Source organism: Leptonychotes weddellii, chromosome 9, assembly GCF_054177405.1.
Source record: "Leptonychotes weddellii isolate Sample4059 chromosome 9, ASM5417740v2, whole genome shotgun sequence".
In the NCBI taxonomy this organism is placed as follows: Eukaryota; Metazoa; Chordata; class Mammalia; order Carnivora; family Phocidae; genus Leptonychotes; species Leptonychotes weddellii.
The window spans coordinates 37,301,854-37,328,619 of record NC_138377.1 but is presented as its reverse complement, the minus strand read 5'-3'; the positions used below and the strand labels follow the sequence as shown (position 1 = coordinate 37,328,619).

General features: G+C 37.2%; 1 protein-coding gene across 1 annotated transcript; it reads left to right on the top strand.

Moving 5' to 3' along the window:
• Positions 1-834: 834 nt before the first annotated feature.
• Positions 835-26,577, top strand: ACTR10 (actin related protein 10). Its single transcript, XM_006744004.3, has 13 exons — positions 835-1,006; positions 3,396-3,468; positions 6,254-6,336; positions 7,177-7,285; positions 9,006-9,113; positions 11,702-11,769; positions 12,240-12,319; positions 16,727-16,762; positions 19,710-19,789; positions 19,868-19,941; positions 23,010-23,091; positions 24,564-24,765; positions 26,156-26,577. The coding sequence occupies exons 1-13, from the start codon at positions 930-932 to the stop codon at positions 26,335-26,337; spliced, it is 1,254 nt and encodes a 417-aa protein (XP_006744067.1). The 5' UTR covers positions 835-929; the 3' UTR covers positions 26,338-26,577.
• Positions 26,578-26,766: the final 189 nt, after the last annotated feature.

Genomic DNA, 26,766 nt, shown 5'->3' with positions numbered 1-26,766 from the left:
AAGTAAGGAAGACATACTGGGGATGAACAGGTCATTCCTCTTCCTATAGTTACAGAGACAAGGCAGCAACTTAGCCCACAAACTCCCGTATCCATGGGCAACTTCAGCAGAAGAAAAGTAGAGCAGTGAAATGATACACTGGTAAACCGTCCATGTTATATAATCCCGATTGTGTGCCCATACTGGCACAGAAAGATTTACTAATTTTTCTCGGATTACACAGGTTCTCAGTTTTAGAGTAAACAGAAACCCCTGGATCACTGTTCCTTCCTTAACCCAACCCATCTGTTCCTCCATAGATTCGCAGATGCCACTTTCACTGCTTTCTTTGGATTAAAATTAAAACTTTCACTGGAATGACCACCAAAAAAAGTTAAACTCTCCGAGTTTCAGTTCGCACAGATAAGAAAATAACACTTATTGTCAGTATTTCCTGTGAAGCATAAACGATAGGCAAAACACCTGGCACAACAAATTTCGCCCCAAGACTACACAAAACCGTTTTGTGGCTTTTATCTGTGTTCACTGGCCTCCACCTGAAGACCAGAAACTACCAGCAACCCTGCAGTGGAAGCCTCCGCCCCCGGCGCTATGTGAGGGCGTGGCCAGCGGGAAGGACCCGCTTGTCTCCGCCCCACTCGGGGCGCCCGGCGCGCCTGATCGCTTCTGCCCTTTATCCCCCCGCACCCTGATCCGCGGCCGCCCGTGTCTCTTCTTCCTTAGTACCGGAGACGGAGACGCCTGCAAGGATTTGAATCCGACGTGGAGTGAGGCACAGCCTGGAACAGCTTGGGCCCGGCGCGCCGCGGCCACTCGAAGCCCCTGCCGTCGCCACGCCCACGCGCCGTCGCCCCGGCTCCGCCCCACTGAGAGCAGAAACTTGTGGGGCCTGCTTCGGAGCCCTCCTTCTTGCGGTGGTCTTTACTACCATGCCGCTGTATGAAGGCCTAGGGAGCGGCGGGGAGAAAACGGCAGTCGTGATAGACCTAGGAGAGGCTTTTACCAAGTGAGTGGCGACGGCGCTGACTGCGGTCGTCCTGAGGGGAGGGCGGGTGGGCGAGGCCCGGCCCTGGTCCTCTTCCCAGGCTCACGGGGCAGTTTGCCATATCTCCATTTTTTCCTCCAGCACCTCCGCAAATTACGGCCCTTATTATTTATTTTCAACATGGGCTATACGAGTCCCGAGGATCCGGTTCTGACTCCTGGAGAGGCCCAGGAGGCTTCGGGAGAATGGTTTTCGCCGCCGCCCCGGGTTGTCACCCCAGATTGAACGGACCCTTTGGTGTGATCCATGCAGGGGATGACAGCGATGGCTTAGACCTTATCCTGGGCTTATGTGCTTAGGAGGGTAGCAGCCGAACTGTAACGTAAACATTTATTGAATGGAGCGTCTGTTGGTACCGGAGATTCAAATACAAGACAGGGCCATTGCTCCACAAGAGTAGGAAGTCCAATTAGGGAGACGGAACACATAAACAAAGAGGTGAAGCCCTGTAGGTAAGACGAGATCCTTTGTTGTGCCCGGCCCCGAACTCTTAAATTAGGAAATTTGAGATGTTTTAAAAGGCAACTTGTAAACACTAGTGGCTTTCAGTCTTTTGGATAGCATAGATCCGTTTGACGACCGAAAGCAAGCCACAGATACACAAACCTTAAAATATTTGCCCACGGTTTCAGAGGTTAGCGGACGATCACAGTGGTCCTTGGACTTGAGGTTGTGAGCCCTTGTACTGGGCTCAAGAGGACAATAACAGAATTGCCTCTTGTATAGATATTTGAAATAGAAATATCTGAAAATCTTTATATATATCTGAACACTGCCTAGTATATAGTAGGTATTTAATAATTATTTGTTGAATAAGTTGTCAAAACCGCCTATTTAAGTGTTGGACCTCAGGTGCTCCAGAATTGGATTAAACACAGGTTTATGTGTTTGGTCCATGACATTCTTGGTCCATGACATTCTCTTACTGTTCTATGCAAGATCCTCCCTTATTTATGTTTTCTTATTTTAAATGTTTATTTTAATAGCATAATAAATACCTTGAGGCTGACACCCAAAGATAATTAGTCTGGCTATGAGGAAATGAGAAGCAGAAAGTTACTATACAGGAAGATGATTATTGACAAATAAAGAGGAGGGTAATAAGATGAATTTATGAAGTAAAAGAAAGGAATTGAAGTCAACCAGTGGGCTGCATCCTGGAGTATTTGAGGAGCATTGGTGCAAATAAACATGGAGATGTAACTAGTAGAAGATGGAAAGAGCTATTTGGGAATAGGAGAGCAGTACTGGAAACTAGGCGGGATAAGAAGAGATCATCATGTTAAGACTAAACTTACATGGTGATCATTTTTAGCAGAGTTTTTAGAAAGGTTTTGTTTTACTAACATGAAACATACATGCAAATACCTAAATACTTGGGAGAATCTTTTTTTTTTTTTTTTTAAGATTTTATTTATTTGACAGAGAGACACAGTGAGAGAGGGAACACAAGCAGAGGGAGTGGGAGAGGGAGAAGCAGGCTTCCTGCAGAGCAGGGAGCCAGATGCGGGGCTCAATCCCAGGACCCTGGGATCATGACCTGAGCCGAAGGCAGATGCTTAACGACCGAGCCACCCAGGCACCCCAGGAGAACCATTTTTTTAAGGATGAAATATTATGAGGTTTTTAAAATAACAATGAAGACCATTTTGGGCAGAAGCTTATTGTATGAAGTTCATGACGTTTGAACATCCTGATTATGTCAAATACACATAGTGTAAAAAAAAGACCAAAAGGAAACACATAAATATGGAAATTAATATTAGAGTGATGAAATTATGAGTAACTCATGAATTATATAAGTGAAGTCATATAACGTAGTCAGATAATCCAGGGTTGTAGAGATGTGTTGCCTAAAATTCAGCTATAATTTAAAACTGAGAAACACCTGGGTGGCTCAGTCAGGTAAGCATCTACCTTCAGCTCAGGTCATGATCCCAGGGTCCTGAGATCGAGTCCCACATTGGGCTCCTTGCTCAACAGGGAGCCTTCTTCTCCCTCTACCTGCTGCTCCCCCTGCTTGTGTGCTCTCTCTCTCTCACTCATGAATAAATACATAAAATCTTTAAAAAAAAAAAACAACTGTAAAAAGTACATACTGGTCTGAAATAATATACTGGTTTATTTCGATATCACTAATTTGAAACAATTTTTTACCTGTAATACACAATTATGAATATAGATGGCATTAATTTTTTCTTAGTTTCTTTGTCCCTTTTAATACATCAGAGATGTTTCCATATGTTTTTGTGACCACTGCTTTGAAACAAATGCAGAAAAAGTTGTTTCTGTGACAAATACATAGAATGTTACAATAAGTTGAATGTTTCAATTTTCTGTTTATTTTCAGGTGTGGATTTGCTGGAGAAACTGGTCCAAGATGCATAATTCCTAGTGTGATTAAAAAAGCTGGTCTGCCTAAGGTATTGACTTTTTTAACAATTTAGTAAAACAAATGCTGTACTATAAAATATTTTTTAATGTGACTTCAAGTAAGATTGATTAGAACAATGCTAACTATGTAACTTATGACTGTATTCCAAGAAAAAAAATTTAAATCTTTATTTCATTTGAAGTTTCCTACCAAAGCTGATTTGACCAACCAGGAATTGTAGAGCAATAGGAAGAATAATTTTGCATGCCATAAAATTCACGTGTTAAAATCAAATACAGATGCTTCTGCCATAACTTAATATTTGCATTCCTGAAAAACCTCCTTTCCATCACAAATAAAAGTAGGCTTATGGTGGGGCAGACCTTATAAAACCCACATAATTTTGTAATTACAGCACTAGCAAAAGTAATAACTGATTCCTCAGGAAAAAAATTAGAATAGCTTTGGCTTGCAACTCAGAGTGCCTGGAGGCTCTCTTGGGGATATTAAAAATAAAATGGAATAATGGATTGAAAATGTTGGTCAGTGGGTGCTGAGCCAGTGCAGATGGAAGTCAGTTCTGAGCCAGTGGGGCTATTGTTAAGGTGGAACCAAGAGGAAATGCAGCCCAATGAAGAGTCATGAAAGGGTCTGCTTTGGGAAGGGAGCCCCTGCTACAGAAGATCATTTAAGCTTTTGAAGATTTTATTTATTTGAGAAAGAGCGTGTGTGTGTGTGTGTGTGTGTGTGTGTGTGTGTGTGTGAGAGAGAGAGAGAGAGAGAGAGAGAGGGCGCACGCTTGCGCTCCTGTGCATAAGCAGGGGGAGGGGCAGAGGGAGGGGCAGCCTCCCCGCTGAGCAGGGAGCCCTGCACAGGGCTCTATCCCAGGACCCTGGGATCATGACCTGAGCCAAAGCAGACCCTTAATGGACTGATCCATCCAGGGCCCCTCATTTAAGCTTTTGAAAAATAGATCTTAAAGGATGCCTATGTGTGTGGCCACTGAGCTGATGACTTTTTTTTTTTCCCCCAAAGATTTTATTTATTTATTTGACAGAGACAGAGAGAGAGATCACAAGTAGGCAGACAGGCAGGCAGAGGGAGAGGGAGAAGCAGGTTCCCCTGCTGAGCATGATGCCCGATGCGGGGCTCCATCCCAGGACGCTGGGATCATGACTTCAGCTGAAGGTAGCCGCTTAACTGACTGAGCCACCCAGGCGCCCCGACTTTCTTTTTCTTGATGAAAGTTATAACTCTGCTATCATTTCAGCTCCTCTTGTCTAACATGAACTAATACAAATTTCACATTATGTAGATACTATTCCCTTATTTAGCAATGGAAGTATGGTATTTGGTTTTATAAAAGTACATATTGTAACAAAATAGATTAGTACATCAGTTTATATTTGGTAATGGGATGCATCTTTAAGATCTACAAGAAATACATTGATTCACAAATCTTTTTAATTTATGCTTGATTAGGGAATCACTTTATTGATTCCAAAATTTTCTAGGGGTGCCTGGCTGGCACAGTCAGAAGAACATTGCAACTTTTGATCTCAGGGTTGTGAGTTCGAGCCCCACGTTGGGTTTAGAGATTACTTAAATAAAAACTTAAAAAAATAAAAATTTTGGGGGGGCACCTGGGTGGCTCAGTTGGCTGAGTGGCTGACTCTTGATCTCAACTCAGGTCTTGATTTTAGGGTCATGAGTTCAAGCCCCATGTTGGGCTCAGTGCTGGTCAGGGAGCCTATATGAATGAATGAATGAATGAACGAACAAAAGATAGGTATATACAATTTTTTTTCCCCGCAAATTCTTGGATAAGCTAGAAATATAGTAGGTACTTGTGGTGTGTATTCAAAATGTGATGGAAGTTCCTGTCTATTCACTTTTCATGTTCTTTTGCTTTATAATAATTGAGGTTAATGTGATACTTGATAAATTTCTAGATAGATTCCTGACTGGACTTAGAACTTTAACATTCTCATTGATATTTTCTTAGTGCTTGTAGCTTTTATATTCATCTTGAAAAGACAAATATGTATTTGAAGATTAATCTATAATCAGCCATACATGGTTTGGAACCTTCTTTAAGCTACATAAAATCATGAAATTAGCTGAGCTAATGGTCTTTCCACTAAAAGTAAATGAAGAGAGGTCTGCCAGTGATGCATCAGAGTACTTACAGCTTTCTGAGGATCATAAGTAAAGCCCTTGTTCTCCATTGGTGTTGACTTAGCACTCATGGGTTGGTAGTGTTTGCATATACTGTTTAGTGCTGTTTTTCACCACACGTTTGTGAGCATGTACTTGGTGCCTGGTACTGTGTCAGTTGAAGGAGGATATATCATAAGCAAACTAGGAACAGTTCTTGCACCTTAGAGTATGTAGTCTAATGGGAAGGTAGACATTTCACAAGTAATTAAGTGAGGTGATCTTACAAAAGGGAAAGTGTTATTGCTTTGGGTGTGACTTACAGGGACTGGATCAACTCTGGAGTGTTTGAGGAAGCTTTTGATACTTTTTAATCAGTGATTTTGATCAGTCCTGCCAAAATGGTAAGTCCAGATGGAGGAAAAATGCAAATGAGCATAGCTTTCTACTTGTGGACACATACTTTTATCCCCACAAAGCAAAAAGTTCTGTTATCTTAGGCCCATTCTTAAAGGTTCCTAATTTAAGTGATTTATTTATGTTTAATGTTTGCATTTATTCCCAATAAAAATTAGTTGTGATTTATTATCAGAAAATGCATTAGTACAGTAAATAAGCATGTTTTAATTTGAGATTATTTTGTTATAAATTAATAAATAATTTTAATTTTTTTATAGCCTATCAAAGTTGTTCAATATAATATCAATACAGAAGAATTGTATTCCTACCTAAAGGAATTCATACACATACTGTATTTCAGGTAAGTTGCAGTTGTGTTTGTTTTTTCCCTCCAGCTTTTGTGATTAGATTTTCCTAATGCCAGTCATAGTAATATTTGGTTGTGTTACATCTGATGCAAAAAAAAAAGTTGACCTCCACTGCATTTTTACTTGCTTATTTTCAACCTTTTCCAAAATGTATTTGAAGACTAGATAACTGGCAAGCATAAGGAAATGCTGAAAACAAATTAAATGTTCATTAATAAAGGGGGTTGGATAATTAAATTATTATATATCCATATAGTGAAACACTTTACAGCCATTAAAAAAAGAGTTCTGTATCTATATGTAGTCATACAAAAGGTGTCTTAGATGTATTGATAATTGAAAAAAGCAAGTTTCAGAACATCTGTGGAATAAACACTTCTATTAAAATACATTCATATGCATGGACCATAATGACAATATACAAACTGCTATAAATGGTAGTTTCTGGTTAGTAGAAGTGTAAGGTATTTGTACTTTCCAAGTTATAAACTTCTGTTATATTTGGAATTTTATGAGCATATATTACTTTTGTAACCTAAAAAAAGAAAAAATCTTTTTAATGACTCAAGTGTGTATTCATACTAGGCTGTGGCTTTTGTTTACTGAGATAAATGAAGTAACAGATGTAAAGATACTGACACAGTAACTAGCACTTAATAATTAGAGTTCAGGAATGTTATGTTCCCAGGGTAATAAAATAAATATGTCTTTTTGTCATAAAACATCTTGAGCTAAGATAGTATAGTTTCTCTTTTCTTAACAAAATTGCATTATGTGCCAAAATAAATACCAACTTTTATTTACTTTCATAAGTAAAAACTATCACTTTCCAGGCATCTGTTGGTGAATCCTAGAGACCGCCGAGTTGTGGTTATCGAGTCGGTACTATGTCCTTCCCACTTCAGAGAGACACTCACTCGGGTTCTTTTCAAATATTTTGAGGTACCTGTTTTTTATGTTGTTTTTTGTAGGTACTAAAACTTAAACTAAAAGGTCCTCATTTAATTTCCTTCATTATATATATTTTACACAGTGCATTTGAGAAACCAGGTGAGATTAAACTCAAGCCATTTTAAATTGACCATTTATTTTCTTTTCTTTGTATGATTATTTCATGTGTAATCAGCCTTTCATCCAATACTTAGGTAACTGACAATTTCTTATTGATATTTCTGTTATTTATTTATTTTAACATAGGTTTTTTGTTTGTTTGTTTGAGGACTTTTTTAGAATTAAAAGGTATATTCTTTGCTGTGGTGTTTATAATGTGTTTTTTTCCCCAGGTCTTTCTAGTTTCTGTTGTTTAGTTATGCTGACTGTTCTAAATTCTTCAGTTCCGGGCGCCTGGGTGGCTCAGTCGGTTAAGCGACTGCCTTCGGCTCAGGTCATGATCCTGGAGTCCCGGGATCGAGTCCCGCATCGGGCTCCCTGCTCGGCGGGGAGTCTGCTTCTCCCTCTGACCCTCCTCCCTCTCGTGCTCTCTGTCTCTCTGTCTCAAATAAATAAATAAAATCTTTAAAAAAAAAAAAAAAAAGTTCTTCAGTTCCTTCATTTTAGGCTTTATTTATTTATTTATTTATTTTTAAGATTTTATTTATTTATTTGAAAGAGAGAGCGAGCGAGCATGAGCAAGGGGAGGGGCAGAGGGACAAGAAGACTCCCCGTCGAGTGGGGAGTCCCATTGTGGGGCTTGATCCCAGGACTCTGAGATCATAACCTGAGCTGAAGTCAGACATTTAACTGACTGAGCCACCCAGGTGCCACCTCCATGCCTTTTTCAATGTCTTTACTTAGAACTATCCCCCGCCCTGCCCTCTGACACAACCTTTAGGTAAGGGAAATATGGCCATTATATTTTAGCATTTGTTTATAAGGACTTTCATATTTTGATTGAATATTTATCTGATATTTGGGGTATCACCAGATCTGGCAAATTCTCGCTGAAAATGTCACACAGAGTTAAGGATTTTTATAGCTCTTCAATTTAATTTTAACTGCTATATTATGTTTTAAAAATAGAGTTCATATTACAAACTTTGCAAATAAAGACAATCAAGAATCTTTTTCTTAATTTTCATTTTGATGGCAAAGACATCTATTTTTTTAAATTTAAGCATCTTTTTTCGAATTTATGTTTCTGTACCTCTTCTTTTATCCCTTTCATTTTTCCCTCCAAAAGAGAGAGAACAGGGGTGCCTGGGTGGCTCAGTCGGTTAAGCGTCTGTCTTCGGCTCGGGTCATGGTCCCAGGGTCCTGGGGTCAAGCCCCGCATCGGGCTCCCTGCTCCGCGGGAAGCCTGCTTCTCTGTCTCCTTCGGCCTGCTGCTCCACTAGTGCTCTCTCTTTCTCTTTCAAATAAATAAAATCTTTTAAAAAAGAGAGAGAGAACAAAAATTAAAAAAAAAGTTTCATAATTGCCATTTTGGAATAAAATAACTTAGAGAGTTTAAAGAGTGTTTTTATTTATTATGGTATATTTCCATGATTGTGTAAATTCAAATAAATCAACAAACTAGTTCTTGGCACCATAAAATGGTTGAAAGGTATCATAAATATAATGTTACTGTGAATTTTTTCAAGTATATTTGAAATATATGGGAAACACCTTCAACTACTACTGGTTTTGTTGTTGTTATTGTTATTTTGGTTTTATTCTTTTCTAGGTTCCATCTGTCCTGCTTGCTCCAAGTCATCTAATGGCTCTTCTGACACTTGGGATAAACTCTGCTATGGTCCTGGATTGCGGATATAGGGAGAGCCTGGTGTTACCTGTATCTTTTTTTGTCAAGCAGCTAATTTTTCAGTTTTTACTCTACTTTAACATAATTAGGCTTATTAGAAGTGGTTTTCATGGAATGAAACTATTTGGGGTTACCATATACAAGTATAAATTCCCATGTGGAAAAAATTCACAGGATTGTGAGACTTAAATTTTGTAGAAATTACCATTGTGACTTGGTCCTGGTATGTACTTCAGAGGTCAGACCTCATGAATATTATGTTCAATTTTTAAGAAGAACATTAGCTAATTAGGATGTGTCATAGTACTTGACTACCTTAGTCAAGTTCTAAGAAAAGATCATACAAAGAGTAATTGGAGAAACTGAAATGAGAAAGTTAAATCAAGAAAAATTAAAACACAAAATCTGCTTTCAAATAGCTGAAGGGCTTGCTGTGGAAAAGTAAGTACATTTTTTTCTTTTTCTCTCTATTTCCAGAGGCTGTCATTGGAGGCACAGTAGGGTATAGGGTTTATGATTTTGGTTTTGGAATCAAATACACACATAAGTGGTAATTCTTGGCAATGCTTCTTACTAGTTGTATGATGTTAGTCAAGTAATCTCTTTGGGCCTCAGTTCTCTCATCTGTGAAATGGGAATTATAATAATTCCACCTCATGGAGGGGATATTGTGTGACTTGAGTGAGACAATGTATGTTAAGTATTTAGCATATGGCCTGGCATGTAATAACTTGCTAAACAGTGCTCTAGTTTTATATCATTCACCACTGGGAAGAACCTCCTAGTAATTCAAGCTATCCCAAAATGGAATTAGTGATTATACACTGGTGCATTCCTTGTCATTAGAAGCATGTAAGCTGAGTATAGGTAAAGTCTCTTAGAAATGTTAATAGTGGGCACCTGGGTGGCTCAGTCGGTTAAGCGACTGCCTTCGGCTCAGGTCATGATCCTGGAGTCCCGGGATCGAGTCCCGCGTCGGGCTCCCTGCTCAGCGGGGAGTCTGCTTCTCCCTCTGACACTCCTCCCTCTCATGCTATCCTTCTCTCTCCCTCTCAATAAATAAAATCTTAAAAAAAAAAAAAGAAATGTTAATAGTGAGGGCGCCTGGGTGGCTCAGATGGTTAAGTGTCTGCCTTCAGCTCAGTCATGGAGTCCCGCATCGGGCTCCCTTCTCAGTGGGGAGCCTCCTCCTCTCCTGCTCCCCCTGCTTATGCTCTCTCTCTCTCTGTCAAATAAATAAATAAATAAAATCTTAAAAAAAAAAAAAAGAATTGTTAACAGTGGATATTGTTCCATTGAAAAGGACGTTGAAGTATGTAAGTGCATGACTCTTAGGAAGTTTTGAGATCTACATATGTATTTATTAGAAGAAATACTTGGGGGAATGAAATCAAGAATCATTAGCTCCTAAAGAACTAAATTAGGTAATAGTTTTTAAAATATAAAGTATTTTCTGGGGCGCCTGGGTGGCTCAGTCGGTTGGGTGTCTGCCTTCGGCTTGGGTCTCCCAGGGTCCTGTGATCAGACCCCACGTCGGGCTCCCTGCTTGGCAGAGAGCCTGCTTCTCCCTCTCCCACTCCCCTGCTTGTGCGCTTCCCCCCGCACTAAATAAATAAATACAATCTTTTAAAAATATATATGAAGTATTTGGGGTTTAAATCTCCTAACAGTGGGGTGCCTGGGTGGCGCAGTCAGCTGAGCATCTGACTCTTAGTTTCATCTCAGGTTGTGATCTCAGGGTTGTGAGATTGAGCCCCGCCTTGGGCTCTGTGCTCAGAGTCCACTTAAGACTCTTTTTCCCTCTTCCCTTCCCCCCTTCAAATAAATAAGTAAATCTTAAAAAAAACCCAAAAACCTCATAACAGTCCTACAGCATAGGTATTATTTTCCTTGTTACATAAATCAGAAGATTGAAAGTTGGGGTAGATGGTGACCTAGGGTCATATAAGCATATAGCCAAGATGTATAACTCATGTTTGTTTCCAAAGCCAATGTTCTTACCAATATACTCTTTCCTTTTTTTATAAATATTGTACTTAGATACATCAGCAAAAACAATATGGAAAATAAGGTAACAAATCCACAGTATAGTATTGTCCACTCCTCTCAGCTCTAATAGGAATACAATGTGAGACATATATGTAATTTAAATTTTTCTAAGAGCTACATTTTTAAAAGTACAAGTGAAAGATGAAGTTACTATATTTTATTTAACCCAATATATTCAAAATATTATTTCAACATAGAAACTATATAAAAATTATGAGATATTTTATAGGGTTTTTTGTATGTGTGTATCAAGTCCTCTAAATTTGGTATCAAGTTTGTTCTTATAGCACATCTCAATTCAGACTGGCCACATTTCAAGTAGCTACTTTATTAGACACCTTGGTTGTAACTAACGAATTCTGTGTGTGTGTTTGTGTGTGTGTGTGTATGTGTGTGTTTAACCTTTTTCTTTGAAGAAGAATATGAAAAAAGACTGATTTTTCTGTAACTCTTTTAAAAATATGAAGAATTTGTTACCAGAGTTGACTTAATACTGCAGAAGGTGAGGAAAGTATCAAGGAAGCCATGTTTTATCTCCTAAAATAGTTGTATCCTTAACTACCCTATAGATATATGAAGGAATCCCAGTACTAAATTGTTGGGGAGCGCTCCCCCTAGGAGGAAAAGCTCTTCACAAGTAAGTGTCTTGGGATTTAGCACATTTGCTCCACCTGTACCACAAAAACATGTTAATTTTTTGACAGTGATCAATAAAGGGTAAGATGGACATTTAATGTTATTTAGTCCATTTTCTATTACCCTTGAATGTATTCATCTTTTAAGGATAAAACCACCTTTTTTTTTTTTAAGATTTTATTTATTTTTTTGACAGAGAGACACAGCAAGAGAGGGAACACAAGCAGGGGGAGTGGGAGAGGGAGAAGCAGGCTTCCCGCGGAGCAGGGAGCCCGATGTGGGGCTCGAGCCCAGGACCCTGAGATCATGACCTGAGCCGAAGGCAGACGCTTAACGACTGAGCCGCCCAGGCGCCCCAGGATAAAACCACTTTAGTTTAAAGCATTATAACCTATTATGTAGTAAAAGTATTAAGAGAAGGGTATCAAGTACAATATTTTAGTTCCAGTAACTACTTTTTTTTAATTTCAGGGAGTTGGAAACTCAGCTACTGGAGCAATGTACTGTTGACACAGGTGCTGCTAAAGAACAGAGCTTTCCCTCTGTGATGGGTAAAACTATTTTAAACTACTTAAGAGTGGTTTACATTCCCTTGTCGTTCTTCGACTCATTTGTTTTCTACCTCATTGTATAGTTACTCTCTTTTCCCTCACATCACTGATGTCATTGCTCCAATTATAAGGTCATTATTGACCTCTTAATTACCAAATCCAGTAGTGTAATTTTGGTCATCCTTTCTAGAACTTTTGACATTGTGGATTATCATATACTTTTGATATCATCTCTTCTCTTTGCTTTCAGGACTCTGTTCCTTTTATGATGTTCTATTACTATGTGATGTTCCTTGGTTTCCTCTGCTCTTGCTTTCTCTACTGATATTCTCCTAGGCATCTGGTTTTCATTTTTTCTTCCTCCTGGCTTTTTAAAAGTGATCTCATCTATTTTTATAACTTCAGCTACGTCAATATGCAGTTGATTCTCAAATGTATCATTGGGCCTGACCCTTCTTGATATTCATATCTCCAGCTGATTTTTAGGTGTAAACTAGGCATGTTTAGGTACCTCGTACTTAAGACCTTCAAAAAGTGAATATATTATCTCTTCTTCCAAATTCATTTCAACAAGTCATTCTCAGATAAAGATGATATCTTCCTTATCTCTCATTTTAGAAAACTGGAGTTAAGTCCTTTCAGTTGTCCCTCAGAAATCTCTCTTAAATTTCATATCTTTTTCTCTATCATCTATACTACTGAACATCTGAAAGCAAAGACGTTGTAAACTAGACCCTCATTATTTCTTGCTTGGATTATTGTAGGAGACTCTCTGGACAGGTTTAGTATTTTATACTGTTGCCAGAAATAACTTACACAATACAAGTCTGATTACACGGCTTAAGGATTTTTGCTGGCTCCACAGCTTAAAATCCAAATTATTTGCTTGATATACATGTTTCTTTCCAGTCTGACTTTTTTTCTACCTCTTAGCCCTAAACTACTCAACTTAACCCTGTGTGACTTATTTTAGCTACAGTAAATTTCATATAGTCTTCTAGGCTCCACTAGTCCTCCCACAACTGTGAGCATTTATTTATTCTCTTTCTTTACCTGGGATGTTGGGTTTTTGATCCCTCTACATGACTCAGCTGGAATGTCAATTTATTTATTTATTTATTTATTTATTTATTTATTTAAAGATTTTATTTATTAATTCATGAGAGACAGAGAGAGAGAGAGAGGCAGAGGGAGAAGCAGGCTCCCAAGGAACAGGGAGCCCGATGTGGGACTCGATCCCAGGACTCTGGGATCATGACCTGAACCGAAGGCAGACGCTTAACCATCTGAGCCACCCAGGCGCCCTGGAATGTCATTTTATTATAAAGCCTTCCTCATTTCCCCTGAGGAGAATAAATTTCTCCCCTCTCTGTTAAGTCCTCAGTAGTATTTATTATAGCACATATGACACATCCTCGTTTGCCTGTTAACTCACCTGTTTCCCTTCGTAGACTTTTTTTTTTTTTTTACAATTTTTTTTTTATTCTTATGTTAATCCCCATACATTACATCATTAGTTCTAGATGAAGTGTTCCATGATTCATTGTTCATGCACAACACCCAGTGCTCCATGCAGAACGTGCCCTCCTCAATACCCACCACCAGTCCTTCGTAGACTTTTGAGGATCCCTGTCTTAGTTGTTTTTCAATCAGTAGCACTTAGTTTCCTACCTGGGCACTGAATAAATGTTGGAAAGAGGCAGGTTTTTAGGACATATATCCTTGCGTATATTGTTTTCCAATTTTTCTGTTTTGTTTTTTTTTTTTTTTTTAAGATTTTATTTATTTATTTGAGGAATTTTTCTTTTAGTAGTTAAGATAATAGCATTCTCTATTCTATAGATTAGATTATAATTTTTCTTTTCCAGATAAACTTTGTTACTTTTTTAGTATGTCATGAAGACAGTTAATTTATAAAAAGTGTCCAGAGATAATGGGTTTGTGTAGCATCCCAAGATATTTTTAATGAAGGTCTTCTTTAAAACTGATTATAACTTACCTTAAAATTCTGAACTGTACATTCTTGGACACCATTTTTTAACCAACCACCATGGACTCTGTAATCTTTCTCTCACATAATCCCCAAAGTCTGAGTCTGTGATAGCCTTGTAGTCCTACTAATTGTGGAATTAAATCATATCATTATTTGCTGAATGACATGCTTAGGAGGATCAGAAATGCAAATACATTTGAAATATCTCTTGTCAAGGTCCTTAGCAAGGATTAAGTGCACATTTTATGTATACTTGGGTATCCTTAAATGAACTCTGAATGAGCTTTTTTCATTTAGTATTTGGAACCTAGTTCAAAAAGAATAAATATACTTTCGTATATACTTTATAATATACTTTAGTATATTTATAGTAACTTATAAAGGATAACCTAAGTACATTGATTTGAAAAGTGTACAGTTTAAAAATAAATTATATATAAAAATATTATGCTTCTTACTCTCCTAAATTACCCAAAATTTAGATACGATTGTTCGGAGCCAGAGACCATGAATACCTCTTGTTTCTATTTCTTATTTGAGAAGTTTATTTATTTATTTATTTTTAAAGATTTTATTTATTTATTTGACAGAGAGATAGCGAGTGAGGGAACACAAGCAGGGGGAGTGGGAGAGGGAGAAGCAGGCCTCCCGCGGAGCAGGGAACCCGATGTGGGACTCAATCCCAGGACCCTGGGATCATGACCTGAGCCGAAGGCAGACGCTTAACGACTGAGCCACCCAGGCGCCCCTCTTATTTGAGAAGTTTAAATAGTTGTTATTATTCACTAAGATTAAGGAAGCCCTTCCCAAAGCAGCATCTACCCCCAGCTAAAATAAGCCCTTTATTTTCAAGCCTGCTTTACATGTTGCCTAAAGAAAACTTTTTCATATTACCAAATTTGTTGTATGTTGGAATTCATCTGAATATCCCTAAAGAGTATATAGCAGTTGTGAAATGCTACAGTTTTTAGCACTTATTCTTAATTTATAGGTTCCTATAATCTAGTTACATTTCTCTCATCTCTTTATCGCCAAATTAAAATTTTTTTGGAAATCTCTATCCTTTTGTGAGGTGAATTTCAACACATAAGGATAGAAGTCTTCAAACTTTTTGATCGCACACTAGCCCCATCAGTAAAAAACTTTGGAGCATGTACCTTCAATACATATGTATGTTTATTTATAAATTATATGCATACTATTATTGCTATATTATGAAACACACAAAAGTAGGAATTTGGAAAGGATGAGATAATGATAAATAATAATTCTAAAGCTGTACTTACTAATGCTAAATGTTTTTTGCTCCTCAAAAAAGCAATGCGATTAATATTATTTATTATTTTTTTTAAAGGTTATGGCTTAACATTTTGAAGGTGTGGCTTCTAAGTTTAATTTATAGTAATGCTTTGTTTCAGTGGCTGTCATACCTTAGAAGAAATAGCTAACAAGATATGTAGGTTCTGATGGAAGAAGTGCATATGAGTACCCTTATGAAATCATGATTCCATTTTCAGCTCTAAATTTCTGTCTTCCTTGATGTAAATAATGTTTTTATAAATCAGAATATTTTTACATATTTAATAATGAGTTAAGTCTGAGTTTAGAAGATTTTAAATTTAGGTTAGAAAATGTTTCTGAGTCTGACTTGGATAACTAGATTTTTAGCAACAGAATCACATCACAATGGTAATATATCCAAATGTCCACTTTCTAAAGGCTCTCTATATTGTATAGATTTCTTTGAATAGATACATTCTCCTTTTTTTCTCCAAATTTTTATTTAAATTCTAGTTAATTAACATATAGTATAATATTGGTTTCAGGAGTAGAATTTAGTGATTCATCCGTAGAATTTAGTCGTTCATCACTTACATATAACATCCAGGGCTCATCAGAACAAGTGCCCTTCTTAATACCCATCACCCATTTAACCCATCCCCCCGCCCACCAGTTTGTTTTCTATTGTTAAGAGTCTCTTATGGTTTGCTTCCTCTCTTTTTTTCTTTTTCTGTTCTTCTCCTATGTTCATATGTTTTGTTTCCTAAATTCCACATATGAGTGAAATCATATGGTATTTGTCTTTCTCTGACTGACTTATTTCACTTATCATAATACACTAGCTCCATCCATGTCATTGCAAATGGCAAGATTTCATTCTTTTTGATGGCTGGGTAATATTCCTGTGTGTGTGTGTGTGTGTGTGTGTGTGTGTGTGTGTGTGGATTGACTTTGAATGATGAAGTTTCTTCCCTAGAAACAAAGGTAACTTTTTTGTTTGGCTTTTAAAAAGTTATAGTACTTATATTTTTAAAAATTTTTCTGAAATGGAAAGTGGTAATGTTGTGCAATTTAGCAGACTGTTTCTGCTTATTATTGAACTTCTGTAGTTCTAAATAAAATTTCTGTTTCAGGTTCAATTCCAGAAGGTGTCTTAGAGGACATTAAAGGTAAACTAAATTCCCATTTTTGTCCTTTTTATCCTTAAGTATTAGTTTATTTTTTTATAAAGATTTTATTTATTTATGTGACAGAGAGAGACACAGCAAGAGAGGGAACACAAGCAGGGGGAGTGGTAGAGGAAGAAGCGGGCTTCCCGCGGAGCTGGGAGCCCGATGCGGGCTCCATCCCAGGACCTTGGGATCATGACCTGAGCTGAAGGCAGACGCTTAACGACTGCGCCACCCAGGCGCCCCATTTCCTTAAGTATTAGTTTAGAAAGCATGTGTTTCTAGAAATATTTACAGAGGTACAAAATAATATTAAGTACATAATATAATATCCTAAAAATATTTAATATACAGGATAGGCTATGGAATAATATAAATAAAATTTTTATTTTTCTTTAGATTTATGGAAGCTTTTGGCATTATTTATGATGTCTTATTGAAGAAACTTCTCAATTATAGAGTATACAGGATTACTAGGGAATTAACAGTTTGCACAGTATGAATTAACAGATAAATTGCTTCAGAAAGATACTGGTTTTATGTTGTATAGAGGTTTTGGTTTTTTTTTAAGATTTTATTTATTTATTTGACAGAGACATAGTGAGAACAGGAACACAAGCAGGGGGAGTGAGAGAGGGAGAAGCAGGCTTCCCGCGGAGCAGGGAGCCCGATGTGGGACTCGATCCCAGGACCCTGGGATCACGACCTGAGCCGAAGGCAGATGCTTAACCATCTGAGCCACCCAGGCGCCCCCCGAGGTTTTTTTTTACTCTAGTTTTTAAATACATATTTGTAAGGTCATTTTACTGACTTTGGAAGTTCCAATTTGGGTCCAAAGTATATTGGATTCACTTTACTAGGATATATTACCTCTCCCTTGCTAGAGTGCATTTTTATAATTTTTAAATGGAGTTTTCTGGATTTTTTTTTTGGTAAGATTGATTGATTGATTGATTTGAGAGAGAACGAGAGAGCACAAGCAGGGGGGGAAGGGACAGAAGGAGAGGGAGAAGCAGACTCGCCACTGATCAGGACCCTGAGATCATGACCGGAGCCAAAGGCAGACGCTTAACTGACTGAGCCACCCAGGCGCCCCAGTTTTCTGGTATTTTGATTCACTGAAAGAAAAGGCATTTAAAATATAATTTAATATTCTTCAGTACTGAGAATGTTAATGTAAAATTAATAAGAGAATTAAATGAGACCTGGAGATAATCTGTTACAATATTAAGTGATTTGTTCAGTGTCACACCAAAGGTAGAGTTAGAGCTAGGGCTGCAAAATGGATCTTGTTCTTCATTTTATTATTTACTTACATGGTATAATTACCTAAAATTTTTTCAGTTATTGTAAAACCTGAGTCATTTGTACATGCTTATTGCAGTGGCTTCTTCTGCCAAGTATCTAAGATCTTAAGGGCTAGGTATTTATCTTGTATGACAAAGATAGCTATGAGGACTTAAATAAAATAAAAAATATGTAAGTAGCTTGAACACCTAGCTTACCATCTAGCGTATTGAACACGTAGCTTACTATCTAGCATATTAACATGTTGGAGATTCTTAATATATTTTGAATTAGTGAATGAGAAGAATTTTATATAAAATATAAATATATATTTAACATGTTTTACAAGGAATTAACTCATTAGATTGCATTCAACATCAGTTTTGTTTCTACTTAAAACTTTTTTATTCCTTATCTATTTGTGAAAATAATTTTTTTTTATTTTAAAGATTTTATTTATTTTTCAACAGAGAGAGAGAGAGAGTGAGAGAGGGAACACAAGCAGGGGGAGTGGGAGAGGGAGAAGCAGGCTTTCCGCTGAGCAGGGAGCCCGATGTGGGACTCGATCCCAGGACCCTGGGATCATGACCTGAGCTGAAGGCAGGCGCTTAACGACTGAGCCACCCAGGCGCCATATTTGTGAAAATAATTTGAAGGAACTTATTATAAAAGGTACTTTGCAATAGAAATAATCTTTGATGGCACCTGGGTGGCTCAGTTGGTCAAACGTCTGCCTTCGGCTCAGGTCATGATCCCAGGGTCCTGGGATCGAGCCCCATATCGGGCGCCCTGCTCAGCAGGGAGCCTGCTTCTCCCTCTCCCCTTGCTCCTCCCCCCTGCTCATGCTTTCTCACTCTCTCTCTCTGTCTGTCTCTCAAATAAATAAAATCTTCAAAAAAAAAAGAATCTTTGAAAGAATAAATGTTCAAAGTGCAAAAAAAAGGTGATCTAGTAGAAGGAAAATGGTAGTGTTGGGCTATGCCAAGAAGGAGAAAATAATCATGTCAATAAACACTAAACTAAGGAGTGTTACTATGGCTAAAAGCAAAATTTAGCTTTGTGTTCTGACCAACCAAGATTTTTAAAAAGAATCAGATAGGTAGATACATAAGATTAGATACAGAGACAGAAATCAGTCTGGTTCAAAGAAACATGCTACATTTTCATGATGCTAAAATTTATTTTTATTATGGTACTCTTTATACAGGGAATATCAAAAAATAGTTTCCTCTGGGCGCCTGGGTGGCTCAGTTGGTTAAGCATCTGCCTTCAGCTCAGGTCATGATCCCAGGGTCCTGGGATCGAGCCCCATATTGGGCTCCCTGCTCAGCAGGGAGTCTGCTTCTCCCTCCCCCTGCTTTTGCGTGTGCTCTCTCTCTCTCTAAAATAAAATCTTAAAAAAAAAAAAAGTTTCCTCAGAGGTGTTTTTTTTAATGTGATTTTGTGAAAGATGAATATGCAACATGTCTTATGATTCCGCAGTGAATGAAAAAGTTCTTTATTTGTGAATAAATTGTCATAACCAAACTAAAGCCAGGGATAGTTTATAAAATCCAAAAGAATGGATAACTAGCATGTTCACTTGAATAGAATTGTTTTAACTGGACATAGATTGATTCAATCACAAACCATAACACAGTCTCCTTTTCTTTCTCATAAGTGCGCACTTGCTTTGTAAGTGATCTGAAACGTGGATTAAAAATCCAAGCAGCAAAATTTAATATTGATGGGAATACTGAGGTAAGTTAAAAATAAATATATATTCTTTTTCCAGAGGTTATAACCTATATATTTATGCTTATGATATTTATATTTCAGCGTCCCTCACCACCTCCAAATGTTGACTATCCATTAGATGGAGAGAAGATTTTACATGTTCTTGGATCAATCAGGTAGACCTTAATTGTTATGAGCAAAATAATGAACTAGAATGAATTTTTGGCCTTTAAAAATATCTAAGCCTTTAATATTGCTGATTTAACAATTATGTGTTTTTCATAAGACCTCCTCATTTATGATTAATTTTATTCAACTTTTTAATTTTAAAAAATTTAAGTAACTCAGAATTAATTTACTCAGTAGAACTATGGTAGAGAATAAAGTATAATACATTTTTTTAAGATTTTATTTATTTAGAGAGAGCATACATGCGTGAGCTGGGGGGAGGGACAGAGGGAAAGAGAGAAAGAATCTCAAGCAGACTCCATGCTGAGCTCAGAGCCTGATGGGGAGCTGATCTCAGGAAATCATGACCTGAGCCAAAATCTAAGTCAGACACTCAACCGACTGAGCCACCCAGGCGCCCCGTGTCTCACCTTTTAAACCCAATTAATTTACGATTGTTTGCTAACATGTTTTTCCTACCGAAAATCTAGTTCATTTGAAACCTAATAGACATAGTTCAGACCAGTAGTTTGTTGGTAAATCAGAAGGGTCATTTAAAGTAAAAGACCATTTTAAAAAACCATATATTAAACACTAAACATATTAAAGTATATAAATATGTAATTATTTGCCAAACTTTTTTCTAGAACCTTTTCTTTGAGGGTAAGTCTGCTTCTAGAGTTTGGAGTTAAGTGTACAGAAACCAGGAAATTCATAGTTTATTATTTCCAAGTTTTTTGTTTCTGTTTTCGTTTTTGTTTTAAGTGCAGTGAAAACTTAGTTATTTGTGAATCAGTCTTGGTACAGAATTCTTATAGACATTTTCTTCTAGACTTTTACAGTTGTATTACCCATATTAAAAAGATTTTAGGGGCACCTGGGTGGCTCATTTGGTTGAGCATCTGACTTTTGATTTTGGCTCAGGTCATGATCTTGGGGTCCTGGGATCGAGCCCTGTGTTGGGCTCCGTGCTCAGTGTGGAGTCTGCTTGAGATTCTCTCTCCCTCTTCCTCTACCCCTCCCTGTATGCTTTCTGTCTCTCTAATGAGTAAATAAAATCTTGAAAAAAAAAAAAAGATTTAAAAAGTAATTGTCTTTTCAAAGCATTCTGCATAGCTCACATAGAAAAAGAACTTATTTTCTACCCTAGTATTTGTTGGTTAAGTAATAATTGTAAAATTATATAATTTCAATATCAAATCTATTGACAATAAAAGACTTGGAAAAAGAAAACTGATGCTCTGTAAGCATTCATCTCAACTGGTAGGAATGGAGGTATGCAGGCGTAGCAGCAAGTGGCCAACTGTGAGTGTTGAGTGTTCTGCAGGCCTCAGTATACTTTCCTGGTTGAGAATTTTATGTTTTGAAAAAGATTCAAGAAAGCTTCAAAATTCTATGCATTGTATGATCTAAATTTTATTTTTAAGAAATAGAGTTTATATATGCATATGTATGGATAGTTTTATATTGCATCACTTAGGATTCAGTTTGGCCACCAGTTACACAAACCTGACAGTAGTGGCTTCACCAAGATAGAATTTTTTCTCTCTCGGGGCTCCTGGGTGGCTCAGTCAGTTAAACGTCTGTCTTTGGCTCAGGTCATGATCCTAGGGTCCTGGGATCGAGCCCCATATCAGGCGCCCCTCTCAGCAGGGAGTCTGCTTCTCCCTCTCCCTCTATCCCTCCCCCTGTTCATGCTCTCGCTCAAATAAATAAATAATCCTAAAAAAAAAAAAGAAGTTTGTCTCTCTTTTAAAAGAAATTCACAGGTAGATAGTCCAGGGATGGTATGACAACTCCCATCAGGGATGTAAATATCCTTCCATCTCTCTCATCCTTTGGGGGGTAGCCTTGTCCTTAGGGACCAGGGTGGTTGCTGGAGCTACTATATCTGTGTTTAAAGTAAGGACCCCTAGGAAGGAAAAGAAAAAAGTGCTTCCTCTCTGTTTTGTTTTGTTTAATTTATTTATTTTGAGAGAGATTGAATCTATGTAGGGGGAAGGGGCAGAAGGAGAGAGAGAGAGAGTCTCAAGCAGACTCTGTGCTGAGTGCAGAGCCCCACTCGGGGCTTGATCCCATGACTCTGAGGTCACAACCTGAGCTGAAACCAAGAGTTGGCCACTTAACCAGCTGTGCCACCCAGCAGCCCCTGCTTCCACTCCTTTTTAAGGAGACTTTCTAGAAGTCCCACATACCACTTCTGCCTCCATCTCATTGTCACTTAGCTACACATCTAGCTACAAGGGAGGCAGGTAAATACAGTGTTTAACTCGGGAGAGGCATTGTATCCACCTTAAAAATGGAGTTCTATCTTTTTTTTTCCTTCCAAATAATTACAGATTCACAGGAAATTGCAAAGATAATATAGGGAGGCTCGTGTACTCTTCACCCAGTTTCTCCCAGTGGTTACATCTTACTTAACTGTAGTACAGTAGTAAAACCAGTAAATTGGCGTTGGTGTAACATGTGTATGTATAGTACTGTGTAATTTTATCACACACAGATTTTTGTAATCACCACCACCATCAAGATATAGAACTATTCCATCACTACAAAGATCTTCCTTGTGCTACCCCAAAATAGGGTTCTTTTAATTTGAGAATGAACAGGAAAATGGAAAATGGATATTTTATTAGGCAACTAACAATCTTTGCCATATGTTATTTTTAAAAACAAAGAAATGCTTGGGGAGAGGATTGTTTTTTAAATCTTTTGTATCACTGTGGATCTGCTTCTTGAATCTTATTTTTATAGAATTTCACTCCTTTCCTGTTATTAGGCTTAAGGAAGTATAACTGGGCAAACTGTATGTTAATCTGTACATAATAATAGTTGTAGCTAATACTTGGGGAGCGCCTCCTTTGTACCAGGCAGTGTTCTCTTGACTCACTGGATCCTCACCTCAATACCTGTGAGGCAGGTGCTTCTATTCCTCTCATTCACAAATGCAAACACTTTGTGTTTAATAATTATTCTATGTTAACATAGTACTGTTACTTAAAAAAATAGAACTAATGGTATATTCTGTATCATACTATATGATGCCGACAAAGCACTCTGTTTTTGATCTCGTTAGAGATTCAGTTGTGGAGATTCTTTTTGAACAAGATAATGAAGAGAAATCAGTTGCCACTTTAATACTGGATTCCCTTATACAGGTATTTTGATTTCGTAAAAAGTTTCAATTTACGACTACAGCCCTTTAGAGAAAAAAATTTTTTTTAAAGATTTATTTATTTGAGAGAGAGAGAGCGAGCGAGCATGGGGGAGGGGCAGAGTGAGAGGGAAAGAGTTATAAGCAGACTCCACGCTGAGTGGGGAGCCTGATGCCAGGCCCAGTCTAACGACCCTGATATCATAACCTGAGCTCAGACGAAGAGTTGGATGCTTAACTGACTGTCCCACCCAGGTGCCCTGAGAAAAAAATTTTTTAAGTAATCTCTACATCCCATATGGGGCTTGAATTCACAACCCCATAATCAAGAGTCTTATGCTCTACTGACTGAGCCAGCCAGGCGACCTGAGAAAATTTTTAAATGTTATTCTGTATTTATATTTTATTTTATTTTTTTAAAGATTTTATTTATTTATTTGACTGAGAGAGCACAAGCAGGGGGAGCGGCAGGCAGAGGGAGAGGGAGAAGCAGGTTCCCACTGAGCAGGGAGCCCGATGTGGGGCTCGATCCCAGGACCCTGGGATCATGACCTGAGCTGAAGGCAGACGCTTAACTGACTGAGCCACCCAGGCGCCCCTGTATTTATATTTTAGCCACTGGTTACAATTTTTAGCTTTTATGTTAAATTTTACAGTTACCGAGTTTTACTTTGGCACTGAGATAGGGTATTTACAACATGTCAGAGTCAGGGATAAGTAGTGCTATCATGTATTATTTCTGTAGCAACAGTATCAGATTTTTATTTTGTACCTAGTACAGCTTGTAGTTTCTTTAAATGCAGGTTTGTGTAGTATTGAATTTTAAATTCCACAGGGTGTATGATAGTATGTTTCTTTTGTTTAATGACTATGGCATCACAGAACTCCATGTGAAATGCCAGCGCTTTGGAAGATACTGTCTACCTCTGGCAGTTCTACTCAGAGACTCTTATGAAAAACATAGCATCAGTGAAAGACTTTAACATTCTAATTTTTAGAACTGATGTAGAAACAATTTTTCCAAGAATTTTATCTTCCCACTTGACAACTGGCTCTGGATATAACTGTGAAGTTACCACCTTAGAAAAATTAAGTTTCCACATACTTACTTACTAAAAAAGAAAGTTGTTTTATTTCTTCTCATGTTCTTTGCTCAACTGAGTCATTCTATCTTGAAAATGAGAATACTCACATATAACTACCATATACTCTGTGGAATTTTAAATTCTATACTGTTAGATTTTGAAATCTTTAAAGTTCTATATTAAGTATATGGCAGTATTAATCATGGTTATATTTGCTACATGAAAAACTCCCTTGTTAAAGAAACCTTGCTGTGCCTTTTTTTTTTTTTGTAATAGTAATGCTCACCTATTTAATTTGTAATATATAATCTGTATATTTTCTTGAATCCAATCAAGCATTATTTATACAGTTAAGAATAAATTTTCTTTTTTTCTTTCTTTTCAATAACAGTGCCCAATAGACACCAGAAAGCAACTAGCAGAGAATTTGGTAGTCATAGGTGGTACATCTATGTTGCCAGGATTTCTCCACAGATTGCTTGCAGAAATAAGGTATTTGGTAGAAAAACCAAAATATAAAAAAGCACTTGGCACCAAGACATTCCGAATTCATACTCCACCTGCAAAGGCTAATTGTGTGGCCTGGCTGGGAGGTAAGAATTTAGTTTTTAAGATATAATGATTATATGGTAATTGGTTCCTGAATGGTATTATTAATGGATATATTAGAATAGATGATTCAGTCTTAAAAATTGCTCACTTAACAAACTCTTAGAACTATTAAATAATTTTCTTGAACACTGACTTTTCCTTAAGTTATTGTCAGAATCATATATCTATTTCTCTTGGCATTTGCACTTTAATTTTTTTTTTTTTTTTTTTAACGATTTTATTTATTTGACAGAGACACAGCAAGAGAGGGAACACAAGCAGAGGGAGGGGGAGAGGGAGAAGCAGGCTTCCCGCCGAGCAGGGAGCCCGATGCGGGGCTCGATCCCAGGACGCTGGGATCATGACCTGAGCTGAAGGCAGACGCTTAACAACTGAGCCACTCAGGCGCCCCTGCACTTTAATTTTTTAAGTAAACTTCACCCAGTTAAAGTCATTTCTCATATTATTGATGCATAGCTGTGCATTTATTTCAGTGGTACTACCGTTGCTCATAACATTTGTTTTAATTCCTTCTAAAGCCAATTTGTGAGCCATATGTGAGAATTGATCTCTTTATTTTATAATTATACTTTATTTTGTGACTGAGTTCATTGAATGATAGTTCATAAGAAATGATAGTTTCATTGAAATAAGGAAATAGCCTATATACATGTAAAGAGACTACATAGAGAGAAAGAGACTATATATATATGTAGAGAGAGAGAGACACTACTTTGAAGAGAAAAACAATCATGGATGTGTATATTTATATATGTTCTGATACGTGTTTTAAAATGCATCTGCAGCTAATATGTATCTTGAGCATTAGAAAAAGTATTGAGATTTTAAATGAATATTATATGTCTTATAGAATTTGGTAAAAATGTAATTTTGATCTAGGACAAATGGATTTAGTTACCAAATTATTTTTTAAAGACTGCCGTGTGGGTCTTTATAAAGTCTTCAGCATAGACTTGGGTGGCATTATAATGATGCTTACTGGGTTTTACAGTGCTGTTTTATTTATTGACATACAATCTTAAGAGTTGTGGCAAAGAAAACTAACGGTATTATTTACTGTATTTACACAGAATTGAAAATAGTTTCCACCCCTCTCTACCTCACCTGCTTTTAGACACAGTAATGCTTGTTAGCATTTTCACTGTAATCTGCTATAGGCCATTTAAGTTACTTTCAACATAGGAGTTGTGGCTTACCCTGTTATTCAAAATGCAGGATATAAAAGAACTGCAATTACTTTGAAGAGTGTGAATATGCATTACTGAATTTCACCTGTTCTCTCTTGTCATATAATGAAGTGGTTGTATGTGTACATAAAATTTTCTGGTAAAAGTTTTTATCTTAACTATAAAAATATTTTTTACCACACAGGAGCTATTTTTGGGGCACTGCAGGACATACTTGGGAGCCGTTCAGTCTCAAAGGAGTATTATAATCAGACAGGCCGTATACCTGATTGGTGTTCTCTTAATAACCCACCTTTGGAAATGATGTTTGATGTCGGGAAAGCTCAGCCACCGCTGATGAAGAGAGCCTTTTCCACTGAGAAATAAAATTTGATTGAAATTCAACTTTGCTTTGTATCAAGTATCTAATCAATTACAAGCAAATTGTACAATTATATAGGATGCTGTTAGAGATGATTTTATGGAAGTGAAAGCATTTCTTTGTTACTTTTTGCATTAATATTTAATTCTTTTGACTGTTGTTCCTCTTGTGTAACAGTAAAATAGTAGCTGATGCTTATGAAATCTGTTGTATTTATATCAATAAAATACAGTAAAGCAGTTTAATTTTGGAAGTTTGTTACATAGTTTAGTTTACAGAAAGAATAATAACATTGTCCCTCCACAATTCACATAATCTGCCCTGAGCATTGGAGAATCCATCAGTTTCATTATTTTTAGCAGTTGTTTCATTTAAAGAAGAAATAATGTTAACCATTACCAGGTATTTCAAATATTAACATGGGTCTCTTCCTT

Excerpts from the sequence above, each read along its gene's own strand:
- ACTR10 (XM_006744004.3), top strand. The coding sequence starts at position 930 with ATGCCGCTGTATGAAGGCCTAGGGAGCGGCGGGGAGAAAACGGCAGTC. Across the intron at positions 3,469-6,253 it reads AAAAAGCTGGTCTGCCTAAG|CCTATCAAAGTTGTTCAATA; the intron begins GTATTGACTTTT and ends ATTTTTTTATAG. Across the intron at positions 23,092-24,563 it reads TACTGGATTCCCTTATACAG|TGCCCAATAGACACCAGAAA; the intron begins GTATTTTGATTT and ends TTTCAATAACAG.